This window comes from Lactuca virosa, chromosome 1, assembly GCF_052849685.1.
Source record: "Lactuca virosa cultivar CGN04683 chromosome 1, Lactuca_virosa_CGN04683_v6, whole genome shotgun sequence".
NCBI classification, from domain to species: domain Eukaryota; kingdom Viridiplantae; phylum Streptophyta; class Magnoliopsida; order Asterales; family Asteraceae; genus Lactuca; species Lactuca virosa.
Window position 1 is genome coordinate 129,357,590 of NC_136426.1, and position 18,689 is coordinate 129,376,278.

General features: G+C 35.2%; 1 protein-coding gene across 1 annotated transcript; it reads left to right on the top strand.

The window, feature by feature from the left end:
* The first annotated feature begins 3,798 nt into the window (after positions 1–3,798).
* On the top strand, positions 3,799–5,181 carry LOC145157963 (uncharacterized). The gene is made up of 2 exons (XM_079076935.1): positions 3,799–3,942; positions 4,066–5,181. Exon 2 carries the CDS (start codon positions 4,329–4,331, stop codon positions 5,025–5,027), a length of 699 nt encoding a protein of 232 aa, XP_078933061.1. The 5' UTR covers positions 3,799–3,942; positions 4,066–4,328; the 3' UTR covers positions 5,028–5,181.
* Positions 5,182–18,689: the final 13,508 nt, after the last annotated feature.

Consider the following 18,689-nt stretch of genomic DNA (forward strand, 5'->3'; position numbering starts at 1 on the left):
ACAACAAGTTTAGAATATTGACACCTTTTATCCTTCTTTGTTTGGAATGTTTATTTTGGTCATAAAACTTTTATCTTTGCAGATTTGGTCCTTGTATACACAATAAGTTATAGAAACTGTCGCTATAAATTACAGAAAATGTCCGTATGTAGAATTTTATTTTGCAAAAACTGTACATATATTTAAGACTTTTGTATGTTGACGACTTTAGTGTCTGTGTAGAAAATAAATTACAAAAACCATCCCTATACTTTACAGAAAAGGTCGCTATGCATATGTTTTTTAACAGAAACAATTTATGTGTTTAAAAAATTACAAAAATGGTGGTTACCTAATACAAAATTTACAAAACTAATGAAATATCATCCTAGTTATAAACATAATTTTGAAAGAAATTTAACAAGCTTAGATGTAAATAGTTAAAAAAAATTATATTCAGACCATCTTCGATCCATATTTATTTTTTAACAATAAAATAAAATAAAAAATAAAGTTAATATTGTTTCATCTTCAACTATATTTCTACACCATTTTTTACATCAAAGAAATATGATATATCTATTATATTCTTTTCTGTAATTTATATAAATCGTCAATAACACTTAATTATTAGTTTTTAAGAAATATGTACTGTTTATTTTTAATATAATAACTTTATAGATTAGATTATCATATATTTATAAGAATCATCTTACCATCTTACCGTGTATTAATTTGTCTAAAAAAGTATCTTTGTTTTTTTTAGCTTCCATACATAATGCTTAAACTTCATTTTATAAATTAATATCATTTAATATATAAGAAGATAATTACAAATATTAGTTATTACATATTGTTTAAAATTGCTAAATTAAATTAGACTATAAATATATAAATCTAAAATGAGAGGGACTAAACTTGACAATCCAAGTTTAATTTTATTTTAGTACAAATGAATAGTACTACTTCATATTTAGAATAATAATATTCATTTATCCCAAAATGAAGTTGAATGAAGATGTATGAAATAAAAAATAGATGAAAATTGGATATAATGGTTGCACGAAGATGCTTTTAAACATGCATGATTTATTTAAAACCAAATGTTATTTGCATATTATAATTTTTTTAGGTCATCTACAATGGTTAACCTCTTTAATGCTTATTTGTTTTGTCAAATCAATAAAAAAAACTATCTTCAAATTCTTCTCCAATATACAAGTTTTTTTTTTCTCTGATATTTAAACATTTATTCCGACCTATTTGCAATGTTTTATAAAGTACTCTACAATTTTTCGTTTTTGAGCACACATAATCTTTTATGTTTGTTTTGTTTTTTTTATCAAGTATATAGTTATTCTATACAAGTATTGATTTTTTGTATGTTTAGTATATTAGATAAGTTTGTCGATAAATAAATATATAGATATAAAGTATAATTAAGAAGGATAAAATGAAAATGTTATTAATATACAACAACGTAACGAAATCCCAGGAATCCCATTGAAATATGGTAGGGAATGTAGATATCATAAGTTATGTCTCCACTAGAGGTAGATCAACTGCTTCACATGTAAGACCTATGACAAGTGCAAAACATGAACATGTAAATAAGTCAAATAGGGAGACGTTAAGTTTATGTAGATAGAATCCATAAAAATAAGTAAATCACAATACAAGTGATTTAATTTGAGGACATGAAAAAGAAGAAAACATGGGGAAGTAAGTCAATGTAATTAGTGAAATATAATGAATACATCTTAATACAAGTATCTTAGCTAAACTAAGGTATCTACAATAAAAATCTAGAAAACGTATATACAGATATGAAAGCATGTAACAAAAGAAAGCTACAAACAATACATACATATAAGTCCTATAAGGTACCTATGATACTCAACAACCCTGATGCTAAACCTCAATACCTTCCTATATTAGGTCATCTCCTAAGAAAGATCCAAATCTTGTGGACATGTCCATACCATCTTAACCAAAAATCCCCTTACTTTTAGGTTTGTACACACATTTGCCAACACATTTCTAACAGCCTCATTCAATCCTATCTATTAAAGTTCGACCACACTTCAATCTCAACATTTTTATTTCTACTACTTCTGTCACGATCCTTCTTTCTCGGCTAAGACTCTCGAGATTGCCCTCTATTTTAACCAACCTTCCTTAATACGATGGGTGACATCTACTTCCATGCGTTCTTCTTTATAGACCATCAACGTTAAATACTTGAATCTCTCCATATGGAGAAAAGCTTGATCCATTGTAGTTACATGTATTGCTTCATCATTACCCCCCTAATAATACACCAAAGGTTATATGTTTTAATAAAGTTGATTCTAAGCCCCTTAACTTCAAACGTCGGTCTCCTGGTATCTAAAGGTGCATTTAGCTATGTCGTAGACTCTGCCATACCACAATGTCATTAGACAAAGACATATATCAAGGTACTACCTCCTAAATCTCATAAGACACCTCGTTAAATTTCAAGGGTGAATGTACATGAATTGAGGGGAAAACCATGAGGCATACAATTTTAATCGAAAATAATTTAAAGTCATGAACAGTGTTCGACCATATGTCATAAACCGACAATACATATCTTGAATATCCACAATATAACTCTAAAGGACACCTCTAGCTTCCAAGGTTCTCCAAATCACCTCATGGGTACGTTATCGTATTCCTTCTCCAAGTCGATAAACATAATATGGAGATCCTTATTTCTCGTTATATATTTCTCCACAAGTGTCTTAAGAGATGGATCACCTTGTTTGTCAACCTCCCTCGAATGAAACCAAATTGGTTTCTAAAACACTCGTGATACGCTGAAACCTAGTCTCCAACACTCACTCCCAAAAGTAACTTAATACCGTTATTGTTCTCGCAACTTTAGGCTTCACATTTGTTTTTTATAATTTGGAATGACTGTACTAAATCTCCACGTGTCAGGCATTTTGACGACCTCTAAGATATTGTTAAATAGGTTAGTCATCCACTTAACTATTATATCCTTAAAATTCAAAACATATTCATACACTAATAGTAATTTAATCTAGACCAAGTGCTTTATTCCTTCATATCTTCCATAAAGCCTTATTTACATCATTCATGCTAATCCTTAGGCTAGGCCATGTTCATTAGTTTAGAGACTCCTTATTATAACCTCAAAACACATCTTCTACATTCTTATCCATATCAATGAAAGAACTTTTATTAAATAAAGAATGAAAATAATTACCCATTTCCACTTCGTATCCTTATTCTACACCAGATGTTGACCATTATCGTCTTTAATATACATAATGATTCCTAAGTACATTTTCCTTGTTTCTATCCTCTTCCTTTGTAAACAATCTATTCTAAATCTCCTCATATGTCATGGCCTTAACTATAGTAACATCTTTCTTTGCCTCACGATTTGCCACCGTGTACCTTATTTCGTGTTGCTTCTTTCCTCATCCTCATTGCACTCTAAAAACTCCTTAAAGAGAACATGTTTGGCCCCAACATTAGCTTGCACCTCTTCACTCTACCACCATATTTCTCTATACTCGTTGACTTTCCGTGACAACGTCCCAAGGGTATTGTGTGTTACTCTAATAATATATCCAGTGATCAATGAATATTAATAATGACGATGAGTTATCTACTTTAATGACATTAAATTGTTAATATAACAATAAAAAATATAAAAAACCTCATAGTAAATGTTATGAACTTTTTTTTGCAAGAACAATTATGTATTAAATATGATAATTATCAATATAGTAGATTGATAGTAAAAGGGCAAGTTTAGCCATTTTGGTATACTACAGGGGCGGGAGAAATATCCGTTTCTGCAGCTTTTCTTCCCGATCTATCCTCGTAATTCACGCATCCTCAAGTTTTTTACCTGCAACTCCGCTGACTTCTTCCATTTCAATCGGCCCATCTCGCACGAATTTTTAGGTCGATCTCTTCCTGTTTTTCCCAATTTCATCAATCATTTGATCATCGATCAATTTCATTGGTTGATCAGATTTAGTTTCATTGAAATCTGATCTGATTGGCGTGGATTGTTTATGATTGCAGGCGCTTCTCTGAATCCCTCTTCTGATCGCATCGAAATTGATTTGCTTCGTTCTTAATTCCTGACGATTTCCGAGAATTTTGAGATCATATTATTGTTGATTTCTATATCAATTTGCCCAATCCAGGTGAATCAATAATCTAGTTTCGGATTGGAACCTGTTTATCAGTCGGTGGTAAGGATTTGAGATTTATAGATCGAGATAGATCAGAACGATAAGGTTTCATCAAGCAGGGATTCGCGACGAGATCGTGGAAGGAAGAATATGAGATTGCCGATGGTTGATTGTCGTAGCTTGATTGAATTTTGCCGAGCTTTCGAACAACACAAGAACATGACGCCGACAACCAATAACAACAATCACTCTCGGAACAATAAGAAGTACAACATCGGTTCCGATTCCGTTAACCCTTTATCACATCCGTTTTGCGACAGATCCCCATTCGCCGCCCTGGATATCCTTATGCTGATTCTGGTGCTCGGAGCACTTGGGTTTCTAATCATTCCATACATCAATATTATATATCGTGAAACCATCGAGATTCTCCCTTTAGTTTTCGACGTCATCCAAGAAGTAATTTCCGATGCGCCAATCGCGTATGTCGTCGGAGTAGTAGCAGCGTTCAGTGGAGTAATAGCGACAATCGCCGCTTGGGAAATACTCGAAGTAAAATCAAGAAAATGTGGAAAACCTAATTGTAAAGGGCTTCGTAAAGCTGTTGAATTTGATATCCAGCTTGAATCAGAAGAGTGTGTTAAGTATCTGTCGACAGGGGGAACATCATCAGATAACGATGTGAAGCCATTGGAATTAGGGCAAGATCATAAGGAGCTGGAAGCGGAGTTGAAGAAGATGGCGCCGGTAAATGGCCGGACTGTTCTCATTTTCCGAGCACCATGTGGTTGTCCGGCGGGGAGATTGGAGGTACGGGGGGCTAAAAGAATCCGGAGAATCAAGAAATGAGTAAAGTACATTTCCCTTTTTAGATAGAATAAATATGAGCTGATGTTTTACTATTCAGAACTCCTGTTTCACTTACATACACAATAAGGAAAGGGTCCATATGTTTAGTATAATTACTTGTCAAGTTAGATTTTGATTACAGACTTTGACTACATTTACATGAATCTTTATAAATGTCTTATTTGCTTCATAGAACTTTATACAATATCCTATTTCATATACACTTCTGGGATTCTTACTTTTTTTGGGTGTTTATGCATGTTATATTAAACATTCATAAATGTAGTATAACAAGTTTGACACAGGAGATAGTGTATGAGAAGTTAAATCTTAAAAGAGAAACAATTGGAGTGGTAGGGACAGGCTATAGAAATGATGAAATTATATATTTTATGGTATGTAATTATGTTTTAGCTTTTACTAATTTATGAAATCAATTTAGTAAAATAATGTAGAAATTTGTAGAAATTAGAACATAATGTAGAAATTTGTAGAAATTAGAACATAATGTAGAAATTTGTAGAAATTAGAACATAACTGAATTACTTAATAAGAAATTTACTTTGTTTGTATAAATTAATAAAAGATAGTAAATTCATTGCATAAAAAGTGTTTATTTTGGGAATTAAGACAAAAACAAACATTGCATATTACAACATCTCCATTTTAGATATTTGATGGTTGTTTGACACATGTTGTTCGATGATTGCCTTTTATATGTTTCCCGAGGCACTAATGTGTCGGTCGTAACTAACGTCTTGCGGCTCCCTATTGTATGGAGGTTATGTGGACGTCGAATGCTTTGGGTGTACGGATAGGCAGTCATGCTTTTGTTCGTGTTCATTCGAATGTGGAGCTACGATTCTGTTTGACGCATTAAATGTCAGTATCAACTTTCTTACAATCACGATTCTGATAAGGTCTCCCCCTTGTGGCTCCGAATGGGGCCCACTAACTGTTGGTTCGTTATCATGTTCCCCTAGTCTAGAGTAAAAGAGGATTGTTGTCGTGTTCTGTGTCAGCTTTACTAGTTGTCGGTTAAAGTGAGTTGATTCCCATAGACTCTTAGAGTAAAAGAGGATTGTTGTCGTGTTCTGTGTCAGCTTTACTTTACTAGTTGTCGGTTAAAGTGAGTTGATTCCCATAGACTCTTTGAAACATGCATAACGTCACAAAATTAAATGCATGTCTTGTCCTTTTTTTAGATCATGCAACCATTTGTTCTTCGCCTATAATGTTCATTTGTTCTCCGCCTATAACACCTCTAATGTTACTCAAGTTTTTCTTCGGTTTTTTCTTCTTGTTTGTGTATTTCGAGAGAAGAGGAAATGTTTATTTGATTTGTAGCATGTACGTCATTGTCTTTTGTTTCATTTGTGGCTATGTCGAAAGATAAAAGAGTAACTGTGTAACATGGTTCTTAAAGGTATCGGGCGTGTTCGACACACAACTTTTGGGAGGTTCGAGCTTCTAGCATTTAAGAAAAAAACTTCATTCGACAGCAGGAGTTTTTAGTTTTTCGGTTAAACAAAAAACTTCAAATCTAAAAGCTACTTCAACTAGCGTTTAACAAAAAGCTCTTTTAGATTTTAGCAAATTGACTTAAATACCCTTTAAAATAAATAAATTATATCCACAATTTTTGTAATTATGTTATATGATTAAATATAAATATATTTTAACAATTATGATATCTTTATTTGAAACAAAATATATCTTATACATTTAAATATAAATATAATTTAACAATTATGATGTTTTTATCTGAAACAACATCAATGGATTTTAATTTTTTTTAGGCTGTGTTTGGCGCGCCACAGCTAGCTGATAAGCTAGCTTATTTTTCGAGCTTTTTTAAGTTGTCATGTTTGGCAAACTAAAAAGTAGTTTATAAGCTAGCTTTTTAAAAAGCTACTTAGAGTGGCTTTTTAGGAGCTTTTTTACAATTTTCCAAATATACCCCTTAATTAATTATAGAAACACGTCTTTTAAATACCCTTTTATGTCATTTTATATCTTTCAGCTAGCTTTTCAGTTAGTTTTACCAAACGTTATTATTTATTAGCTAGCTTTTTTAGCTGTCAGCTAGCATTTTATTTAGCAGCTAGTTTTTCAGCTAGCAGCTAGCGTTTCAGCTAGCAGCTAGCGTTTCAGCTAACAGCTAGCTTTTCAGCTGGTACGCCAAACATAGCCTTAATCTCATCTAACAAAACAATAAATATTCATTATATGAACTTATGAACCAAAATAAGGTTATGTTTGACGTACTAGTTGCTAGCTGAAAACCTAGCTGCTAACTTATAAGATTATGTTGGTACGCCACAACTAGCTGATAAACTAGCTTATTTTCTGAATTTTTGTAAGTTGTCATGTTCGACATTTTAAAAAGTAGCTTATAAGCTAGCTTTTAAAAAAGCTACTTAGGTTGTGTTTGGTGCACCACAACTAGCTTATCTTGGAACTTTTTTAAATTGTCATGTTTAGCAAGCCAAAAAATAGCTTATAAGCTAGCTTATAATGTAGCTTTTTTAAAAACCTACTTAGGTTGTGTTTTGCGCGCGACAACTAGCTTATTTTTGAGTTTTTTTAAGTTGTTATGTTTGGCAAGCCAAAAAGTATTGTATAAGCTAGCTTTTTTCAAAAGCTACTTAAGTTGTTTTTGGTGCGCCACAACTAGCTTTATTTTTAAGCGTTTTTAAGTTGTCATGTTTAGGCTATGTTTGATATGTTTGACAGACTAACTAAAAAGATAGCTGATAAAAAATAATGTTTGGTAAAAAGTAGATGATAAGGTAGCTGGAATATATAAATGACATAAAAGGACATTAAAAGAATATGTTTTTTATAATTAATTAAAGATAAATTCAAAAAAAATTTAAAAAGCTCCTGAAAAGCTATTTTAAGGTTATGTTTGGCATACTAGTTGAAAATCTAGCTGGTAGCTGAAAAGCTAGCTGCTAACTTATAAGCTAGTTGATAAAAAAAATGATGTTTAGTAAAAACTAGTTGATAAGCTAGCTGAAAGATATAAAATGATATAAAAAATCATTTACAAAAATATGATGTTTATAATCTATTAAGGGTATATTTTGAAAAAAAAATTAAAAATCTCGTGAAAAGCTAGTCCATGTAGCTTTTTTAAAAAGTAGTTTTTAAGCTACTTTTTGGCTTGCCAAACATGACAACTTAAAAAAACTTGAATAATAAGCTATCTGTCTAACTGTGGCGCGTCAAACATAACCTAAGTAGATTTTTAAAACGCTACCTTATCAGCTACATTTTGTCTTGCCAAACACGACAATTTTAAAAAGCTCAAAAAAGAAGTTAGCTTATGAGCTAGCCGTGTGCGCGAAACACAGTCTTAGCAAGCCAAAAAGTAGCTTATAAGCTAGCTTTTTAAAAAGCTACGTAGGCTATGTTTAGCGCGCCACAGCTAGCTGATAAGCTAGCTTATTTTTTGAGTTTTTTTAAGTTGTCATGTTTGGTATGCCAAAAAGTAGCTTATAAGCAACTTTTTAAAAAGTTGTTTGGCACGCCACAACTAGCTGATAAGCTAGCTTATTCTTCAAGCTTTTTAAGTTATCATATTTGGTATGTCAAAAAGTAGCATATAAGCTAGCTTTTTAAAATTTGGATGGTTTTTAACTTTTGATAATTATAGTTTATAAAAGTTAATTTATTATCATTATATTCTAATTTTACTTTATATCCATATGCCATTTTATGTAAGTTTACATATTTCAAAAGCTTCCAGCTACTTGTGTCGAACACTTTTGTACAAATAAAAGCTATAGAATCCAACTACATTTTTTTTGGAACAAGCTCGTTATTGATTTTAGTGCCATAAGGCCATTAGCGTGCTTAGTATTAACTCGGCACAATTTTAGCTCATTTTATGCTAAATTGTGAGTTCGAAAGGTGCGAAGTGCAAGCTTGCATAATATATATTTGATATATCTATTTGCCATTTTTTACGCGAAAACCAACCAACATGTTTGTTCCTAGCATTTTTTCCCGCCAAAAGTAACTAATTAACTACCTTCTCTCCATATGTATAGTCTTACAGTACTTGTAACGTCCCAAAAACCACGGTAAAATTTTTTATTTTTTGAAATAGAATAAACACCATTTTTTATTAATGTTACATTCAAGTCAAACCACTTGTTCATAAACCATAATTCAAAATCAGAGTTATAAGAAGACAATGTGGAATCTCGAACCATAAAATAGTTGATGCGTGTGTACAGTCTCGTCTTCGCAATCTGATAAGAACCTGCAAAATATTTAATCCACAAATGTAAGCACAAATGTTAGTGTGTTCCCCAAAATACCACATACAACATGTATATAACAACACGAAGTTGTATTGGGTCCGTAACAACCCCGGGTTCGTGTCAACCGTGGGTTCATATTGACTCCAAGCCCAGATTGGCTCCATCGGGTCCGTATCAACCTGAGTTCGTAATGAATCCGAGCCTAAATCGGCTCCATGCATACAACATACAAGCACATCAGCAAAAATCACAAAGACAACATGTACAATCGATACCTAGTGTCCTATAGTATAGTGAGAAGACTCAGCTCGCAGATAGCAGCTAAAGACAACCGCTTGTTATATAATGAAATGCTTCACTATAAATAGTGAGTTTAAACCTCATATAAATAGGGATACATAAAATACCTAATCTAAACCTTAAAGGGCTTGGGCCTAAACTCTAATCACTAACATCCCCACGCAGTTTGATCGGGATCGGACGATTAAACTGAAAAAACAAAAACATAAAACATAATATAATGAATACATCGACAACGACGGTGACATATCTCTAATGATGAAGACTAACAACAGCTGCTCGTTGGAGAAGGAGAAAGAAGAAGTGGTGGCCAGCAGTGGTTCCTTTGTATAAGAAGAGAGGAACGACGGCGACGACGATCATCGAGTCGGCGGTAGAGGAGTCCAGAAAAAAGCAGCGAGAAAGAAAGAGAACTTGAGCTGCGGCGGACGTAGCCTATTCTGACTAACTCATAAAATAGATCTGAAGAAGAGGCAAGTTAAGGCGAAGGCAGAAAGTTTAGAGGCAGGAGCCATTCGACGAGGAGGCATAAGCAAACGAGGCAGTAGAAGAAGCCGATGTAAGAGATCTAGTTTGGTGTCGACGGATGTTTTATTATTTAGGAGGAGAAAAAAACAAACTAAGGGAATATGAAGCATAATGAAGGCACCTTCAACGACTATGAGAATGTCGTCGGAGGTGGAGTGTAACGCCTGCAGATTCGAGCTAGTCAAGTTAGAGACAATAAGCGTCAAAAATGACTTTTTGATATATTGTTATTTAGAGTAAATGGTCTTAACCAAGTTATAGTATATGTCACAAGGGTTCCGTACATATAAAGAACGCCGAAATCCGAGTTATAACGAAGAAGTTATGACATGTTGAAGTTTCGCGACAAAACCAGCACGACGCTTTGTGACGTAAAAAGTGAGTTTACGATAAAGTACTTTTTAGCCTTAGCGATCTAAATGAAAGTCATAGTATACGTTAACCTGAGAGCGTGCATAAAAAGAACGTCCAAATCTGACTTCGTATGAGGAAATTATGATTTTTCTAAGATTTAGCATAGTAGTGCACAACCCGAAATTCGAATGTTAGATCGACCGATTTTTAGCCGACACAACCTAAACGAGAACCGAATATCTCGTTAATAGGATATCAAAGATAGAAAGACAAACGAAAACGGACGTCGGATGAAAAAGTTATGCATTTTTAACGGACTTTACTTATCCAAGTCTGTTAAAATATAACTTTAAAAATAAAGTCAAAATTAGCCGACGGAGTCTAAAAAAAAGTTGTAGAGTACGTTCCCACCTACGCGTTGATATAAATAACGTTGAAAACGGAGCTCGTATGCGAAAGTTACAGAATTTAGAAAATTGATAAGGCTGTTGCGATGGTACAAGGTACACCCCGCATACATAACTTGTACGCCTCGCGGTCTCCCAACTCATATCTCCGGATCAACAACATCGCCCCAACCAAAGCTCGCCACCTGTACCTTCTTACGTGGAGCGTCGCCTCGTATGTGAAGTGTAGTGAGTACGCGCAACGTACTCCGAGGAGTACGCCCAACGTAGACCGAAGATCAGGCCTATATAAAGGGGTGCGAGGCTCACTCCAAAAACTCACACCTTAGCGTCTTTTTCTCTCTCTAACCTCTCTCTAAAGCCCTCCCAACCCCTAGTAACTTCGAAAGCCCCCGGAGCGCCAGAAAGCTCCGAGAATAAGAGCTTTTCGGTTCGGATATTTCTGCCCCCGCAGAGTACGGTTTCTAGCAAACCTCCCGGTAAGTGAGTTATGCTTACCATACTTTAAATATAGCTTATGTTTAAATTTAGTATCATTATTATGAACTTGTAAACAGTATATATTATAAAATATAATATACAAAGTGTTATTATAATATATTTTAACTACTCACGCTACGGGGAATCTGGTTTGAAGGGTCGCATAGGGTTGTTGGATATCAGAAGTGCTATAATGCCAAAATGGTCCTGCCCTCCGGTGTTTCATCTCTGGCCCTGTCTGTACATAGTAGGGGTGTGCGCGGTGCGGTTTGGTGCGGTTTATACCCAAAACCAAAAACCGCACCGCATATGCGGTTTGAGTTTATCGGAAACCGCAAACCGCACCACGAAAGTTGTAAACCGCATTGTGCGGTGCGGTTTGATGCGGGCGGTTTTGTGCGCTTTTGCGGTTTTTGCGGTTTGACAAGCTCCCCTATAGCCTAATATATTTACAAATCGAATTCGAGACAACAATATATAACTTGTGCACAACACGTGTAACATATTATTAATCTTAAATTCGTAATTACAAAATGACATTCTCTCATTTCATTATGATTTACATATGGAAAATTAAGTTTCATGCAACATTTTGTATAAAGTGTATATCTTTGTTTACACTTTTAATAAGATCTATAATTATAGATGGTTTTTAAAAACAATATTATTAAGAATTAAATAATACCATAATAACAGTAATTAAAATACATAGATAGTACTTAACTGTGGCATTAAAGCAAAAATCATATACATAAGATGTGAAGTTATTTATATTCAATCATGCAAATCATAACAAATGTTGGTTACAGCTTACAAGTGCAATCTTGAAAATTTAAAGATATATAAGAGTAAACTATAATAACCATTTGGTTATCTACTTATGCATTTCCGAATATACATACATATATATATATATATATATATATATATATATATATATATACATGCGGTGCGGTTTGGACCGCAATCTTGTAATTATAAACCGTAAACCGCACCACAAAGTGCGGTTTAATAAAATTTCAAATCGCAAACCGCACCACCAAAGTTCTAAACCGCGTTATGCAGTGCGGTTTGGTGCGGTACGAGTGGTTTATGCGGTTTTATGCACACCCCTACTACATAGTGGTTGAAAAGTGTTGTTTAACACTTATAAAACAAAATTGCTCATAAATAGTCGCGATAAATATTAGACTAAAATCTAGTGGTAATAATACTAGGTTTCGTCGAAGGAAATTATATTGTAAAGAAGCGAAACGCTGTCCAAGTTGGAATCACCACTTTAACAAGTGACTGCATAGTTACTTTCATCTTACACATAGATATGAAGTATTTAATGTAAATTACGCTCTATGTGTGCATATTATTTGTGTTCCTGATAACTATATTGGATGAACGATTTATACATGTTTTAAATGATTTAAAATGTATATGTATTTTATATCTATGAAAATGTTGGGTAAATCATGGGTAGATGAAATTGTTGATTGGTGATGAAATAAAATGATGAGAGGCCTCGATGTTTAAGATGATCCAGTCATCTACTGGAGTATAGATGAGAACCACAGACTATTCTAGACAGTGCGGTGGAACGCTAGCAGGCTCGCAACCTGTAGGTGTTTATTTGAACTACGTGTTCACCAGGTGTACTCCACCCCCCTCATGGTTGCCTTATTTGACATAAATTGCTGAGGAATCCCCTAAGCAGTGTTGTCACCCCGATGAAAATACTTAGGCTAGGTCCCTTACAATAGATTCTTTAGGGACGTAAGGTGAGGATAACGGGAACGAGTAATCGGGTTGTTTGATTTGATGAAAGTAATAAACTTCATTATTGTTGGTTGAAAACCCTATGTGCTCACCAGGCTCTCAAGCCTGACCCACTTAGTTTATTTGTATCACAGGTGTCGATACGAAACTATATTATACTGAGAGATTAAAGGAGATGGAAATCACTAGTGTAAATGAATGTAAGGTCTGTTTATGCTTATGTTTTTGTATTGACAATGACATCCCAAAGTTTTAATATAAACAAAATACATTTCTTTGGAAATGCTTTGATAATGTATTATCATGTTTTTCTGGGAACAAATTCTGCAACACTTTCTTTAAAAGTATACTATGATTTTTCAAATAAAGCATAAACAAATCGGTCTTTTCTGGCCGTAAAAATGGGGATCTCACAGTTGGTATCAGAGCATTAGTTTAAGCGAACTAGGAATAAGGATTTATTTCTAGACTTAAACTTAGAATGCTAAGCGATGATCGTGAGGAGTGTGTCTAATATGTTTTAGGAAGTACACATGAATAGAGACAAGCACTAGCTTATTTAGGGAAGATGCCTAAAATGCTTTTATGTACTAAATGATTTGTGATGCTTTATTATGCTATCATTTGATCGGATCTATGGTCTGTTGCCGACCAGATCTGGAAACTTTATGTGCTCAGATTTCTAAACATTTAATTATGGTATTAGAACTGACATATAACTTTTCGAAAAGATAATGAGATTTATATGTCTATCGTAAATAAAGCTTTCCTATCTAAATTCTCGTCACTGCACACCGAACGTCTGACTTGGTGTATAGATCGACATGGCAAGAACCCGAAGCGGATTCAGAAACGCAAATGGAAATGTTAATCAACGGCCTGTGATTGAGCGTGCACCAGATGTAGCAGCTGCACCTGATCCAATCACGATGGTGGGAGTACAAGCGATGATCCAAATGATGTTGGATTGTTAGATGGAGGAAACAAGGCGTTTACTTCAACAAAATAAGGATGAGCCTACTATGCCTGTTGAGCAACCCGAGTTGAACATTGAGCAATCTGATGAAGGGAGCTATAGTCAGACTGTCAGTCAAGCTGAACCACGAGTGGGTAGGAGAAACCACCCCAACGGAGGGAAAGATGGTCGTGGATGCAAGTACAAGTATTTCATGGCATCCAAACCACTGAGACTTTCTGGAAGCCCAACACCGGTGGAAGTTATGGATTGGATCTCCAAGATGGAGATGATGTTTGAAAGTTACGACTGCAGCAACAAACAAAAGAACGCTCTCGCGTTTACACTGTTAAAGACTAGGGTATTAAGTTGGTGGAAGCTACTAGCTGATACTATGGCCAAGGGGGAAGCTAGAAAGATGTCTCAGGAAGACTTTTTGGTTAAACTGAAAATGCAGTTTTGCTCTGAGCAGGATCTGCTGGAGATCAACAACAAATTTCAGAACCTAAATAAGGGAAAAATGAGTGTCACCGAGAATGCTGCAAGTTTTACGAGAATATGAAGCTTGTTCCTCACCTAGTTCCGACTGAACTCTCCAAGGTCAACAAGTTTGCTAATGGATTGCCAGCGGACTTTGGTCTGATAGTCAAGCAAGCGACCATTTTAAAAGCTGTCATCTGGGCAGCCAGGAATGTTGAGACCCAGATAAGGGAAAAGGGTATGGAGAGAGTTGAAGTTGGCGAGAAGAGAAAGTTTGAAAGATCTTCGAGGTCCAACAAGAAAAGAAAGTATGGTTCAAGGAAATTTGAAGGAGAAGGAGGCAAAGCTAAGTGGTGCGAGAAGTGTAAAAAGAAACACTTCGGGAAATGTAGCGAGGAGGTGACTTACTACAAGTGTGGAAAGACTGGGCATTACGCCAACGAGTGCACATCCAACAAGAGGGTGTGCTATGGATGTAACTAAGAAGGGCACATTTCGAAAGACTACCCGCAGAAGAAGGAAGCAGGAAGGCCTAACGTTCCACCAAAGCCAAAGGCAAGAGCATTCCAGATGATCCTCGACGAAGTAGGTGACAATGCAAGAGATCGGGAGTGAGGATCTATATATCCAAAGATCGGGATATGAAGTAGCTATATAGATATTATCATGTGGTATAACCTATTATAATAGGCCTAGTGTAGGGTGAACTTAAACACTTATGTAATCATTTCAAGAAATAATATAAAGCTTGGTTATGTTATTCGATGTGTTAAATGACTATGTAAAATTCTTTTATGATGACTTGGAAAACTACGAGACAATACTTGGGACGAGTATGAGTAGGTGTGAATGGTAGTAGAGGCCTATACTACTGGAAGCACATGACTCACACTTGGATCGGGGAAAGTCACAAGGTTACCAAGGCACTAGTAATTGATTCTGTTTGATTCATGTCTGTCGTTACCATCGTTTCGGTAATGACTAAGAAGATGATTGTTATTCTGACCCTAGTGGTCATAGCAAATCGAGTCTGACTAAGACGAGTATGTTACGTGGTTCAGAGAACCAAGTTCGATGTAGCATCTGACTTAAGCCAAAAGATTGAAGCAATCAATAGAAGTATTGCGATCATTGTTAAAGAAGGAAGCTTGTAGCTAGAAGTGCTACATGCTAGAAATTGATTATATCACATCAGAACATGAAGGAAGTTGTCTTCAATTCTGGAATTTGACTCTAAAAGACCTGAGTCTAAGCATTGCATCATACGATGATAGGTCATTAGAACATGACCCATTGGTCTATTATGCTAATCGAAGGAAAGAACTTATCTTAAGTTTGTTAAGAAGAAGAAGGAGTCTCCAATCGAGATTATGACTAAAAAGGTCATGATTGAAAGTCCAACATGAGATAGAAAGCGGGTGCAAGATCGAGCACCGCCTGCAGTCAAGAAGTCCAAGAGTTAGATACTCATTCGAAGGAACATAGAAGTTACAGTTATTACCTAGGATGAAGAGATAACGTATGGAGTCATTATACAAGCCCTGTTTTGTTGATGATTCCGGGACGTAATCATCCTACGGGGGAGATAATTGTAATGCCCGCAGATTCGGGCTAGTCAATTTAGAGACAATAAGCGTCAAAAATGACTTTTTGATAGAATATGATTTAGAATAAATTATCTTAAACAAGTTATAGTATATGTCACAAGGGTTCCGTACATATAAAAAACGCCGAAATCCGAGTTATAACGAAGAAGTTATGACCTGTCGAAGTTTCGCGACAAAACCAGCACGACGCTATGTGACGTAAAAAGTGAGTTTGTGATAAAGTACTTTTTAGCCTTAGAGATCAAAAAAAGTCGTAGTATACGTTAAATCAAGAGCGTGCATAAAAAGAACGTCCAAATCTGACTTCGTATGAGGAAGTTATAATTTTTCTAAGATTTAGCATAACAGTGCATAACCCAAAATTCGAATTTTAGATCGACAGATTTTTTAGCCGACATAACTTAAACGAGAATCGAATATCTCGTTAATAAGAGCTCAACGATAAAAAGACAAACGAAAACGGACGTCGGATGACAAAGTTATGAATTTTTAACAGACTTTACATGTCCAGGCCTGTTAAAATATAACTTTAAAAATAAAGTCAAAATTAGCCGACAGAGTCTAAACGAAAGTTGTAGAGTACGTTCCCACTTACACGTGGATATAAAGAACGTCGAAAATGGAGCTCATATGCGAAAGTTACGGAATTTAGAAAATTGAAAAGGTTGTTGCGAGGGTATAGGGTACGCCCCACATACATAACCTGTACGCCCCGCGGTCTCGCAACTCATGGCTCTGGATCAACCACGTTTCCCCACCCGAAGCTCGCCACCTGTCCCTTCTTATGTGGATCGTCGCCTCGTATACGAAGCGTAGTGAGTACGCACAACGTAAACCGAAGATTAGGCCTATATAAAGGGGTGCGAGGCTCACTCCAAAAACTCACACCTCAGCCTCTCTTTCTCTCTCTAACCTCTCTCTAAAGCCCTCCCAACCCCTAGTAACTTCTAAATGCTAGAGGAAAGCCCCCGGAGCGCCAGAAGGCTCCGAGAAAAAGAGCTTTTTGGCTCGGAAAGTTTTGCCCCCGCAGAGCCCGGTTTCTAGCAAACCTCCCGGTAAGTGAGTTATGCTTACCCTACTTTAAATATATCTTATGTTTAAATTTAGTATCGTTATTATGAACTTATAAACAATATATTATAAAATATAATATACAAAGTGTTATTATAATATATTTTAACTACTCGCGGTACGGTGAATCTGGTTTGAAGGGCCGCATATGGTTGTTGGATTTCAGAAGTGCTATAATGCCAAAATGGTCCTGCCCTCCGGTGTTTCATGTCTTTCCCATGTCTGTACATAGTGGTTGAAAAGTATTGTTTAACACTTATAAAACAAAATCACTCGTAAATAGTTGCGATAAATATTTGACTAAAATCTAGTGGTAATAATACTAGGTTTCGTCGAAGGAAATTATATTGTTAAGAAGCGAAACGATGTCCAAGTTGGAATCACCACTTTAACAAGTGAGTGCATAGTTACTTTCATCTTACACATTGATATGAAGTATTTAATATAGATTACGTGCTATGTGTGCATATTATTTGTGTTTCTGATATCTATGTTGGATCAACGATTTATACATATTATTTGAATAAAACATGGTTAGATGAAATAGTTGATGTGTTATGAAATAAAATGATGAGAGGCATCGATGTTTACGATGATCCAGTCATCTAGCGGAGTATAGATGACAACCACATACTATTTTAGACAGTCCAGTGGAACGCTAGCAGGCTCGCAACCTGTAGGTGTTTATTTGAACTACGTGTTCACCAGGTGTACTCCACCCCCCTCATGGTTGCCTTATTTGACATAAATTGCTGAGGAATCCCCTAAGCAGTGTTGTCACCCCGATGAAAATACTTAGGCTAGGTCCCTTACAATAGATTCTTTAGGGACGTAAGGTGAGGATAACGGGAACGAGTAATCGGGTTGTTTGATTTGATGAAAGTAATAAACTTCATTATTGTTGGTTGAAAACCCTATGTGCTCACCAGGCTCTCAAGCCTGACCCACTTAGTTTATTTGTATCACAGGTGTCGATACGAAACTATATTATACTGAGAGATTAAAGGAGATGGAAATCACTAGTGTAAATGAATGTAAGGTCTGTTTATGCTTATGTTTTTGTATTGACAATGACATCCCAAAGTTTTAATATAAACAAAATACATTTCTTTGGAAATGCTTTGATAATGTATTATCATGTTTTTCTGGGAACAAATTCTGCAACACTTTCTTTAAAAGTATACTATGATTTTTCAAATAAAGCATAAACAAATCGGTCTTTTATGGCCGTAAAAATGGGGATGTCACATGGTGGGTGGCGGTAAAGGGTTGTGGTCAGCAGTAGGATTTTAACCTAAATCTCTGATACAATGTTATATAATGAAATGTTTCATTATAAATAGTAAGGTTAAACCTCATATAAATAGGGATACATATAATACCTAATCTAAACTAACACCGCTCTCACACAATGCTGACTAGTACTACGTAACACATAA

What these genes read in the sequence shown, in the direction of transcription:
- LOC145157963 (XM_079076935.1), top strand. Translation starts at nt 4,329, where the DNA reads ATGAGATTGCCGATGGTTGATTGTCGTAGCTTGATTGAATTTTGCCGA.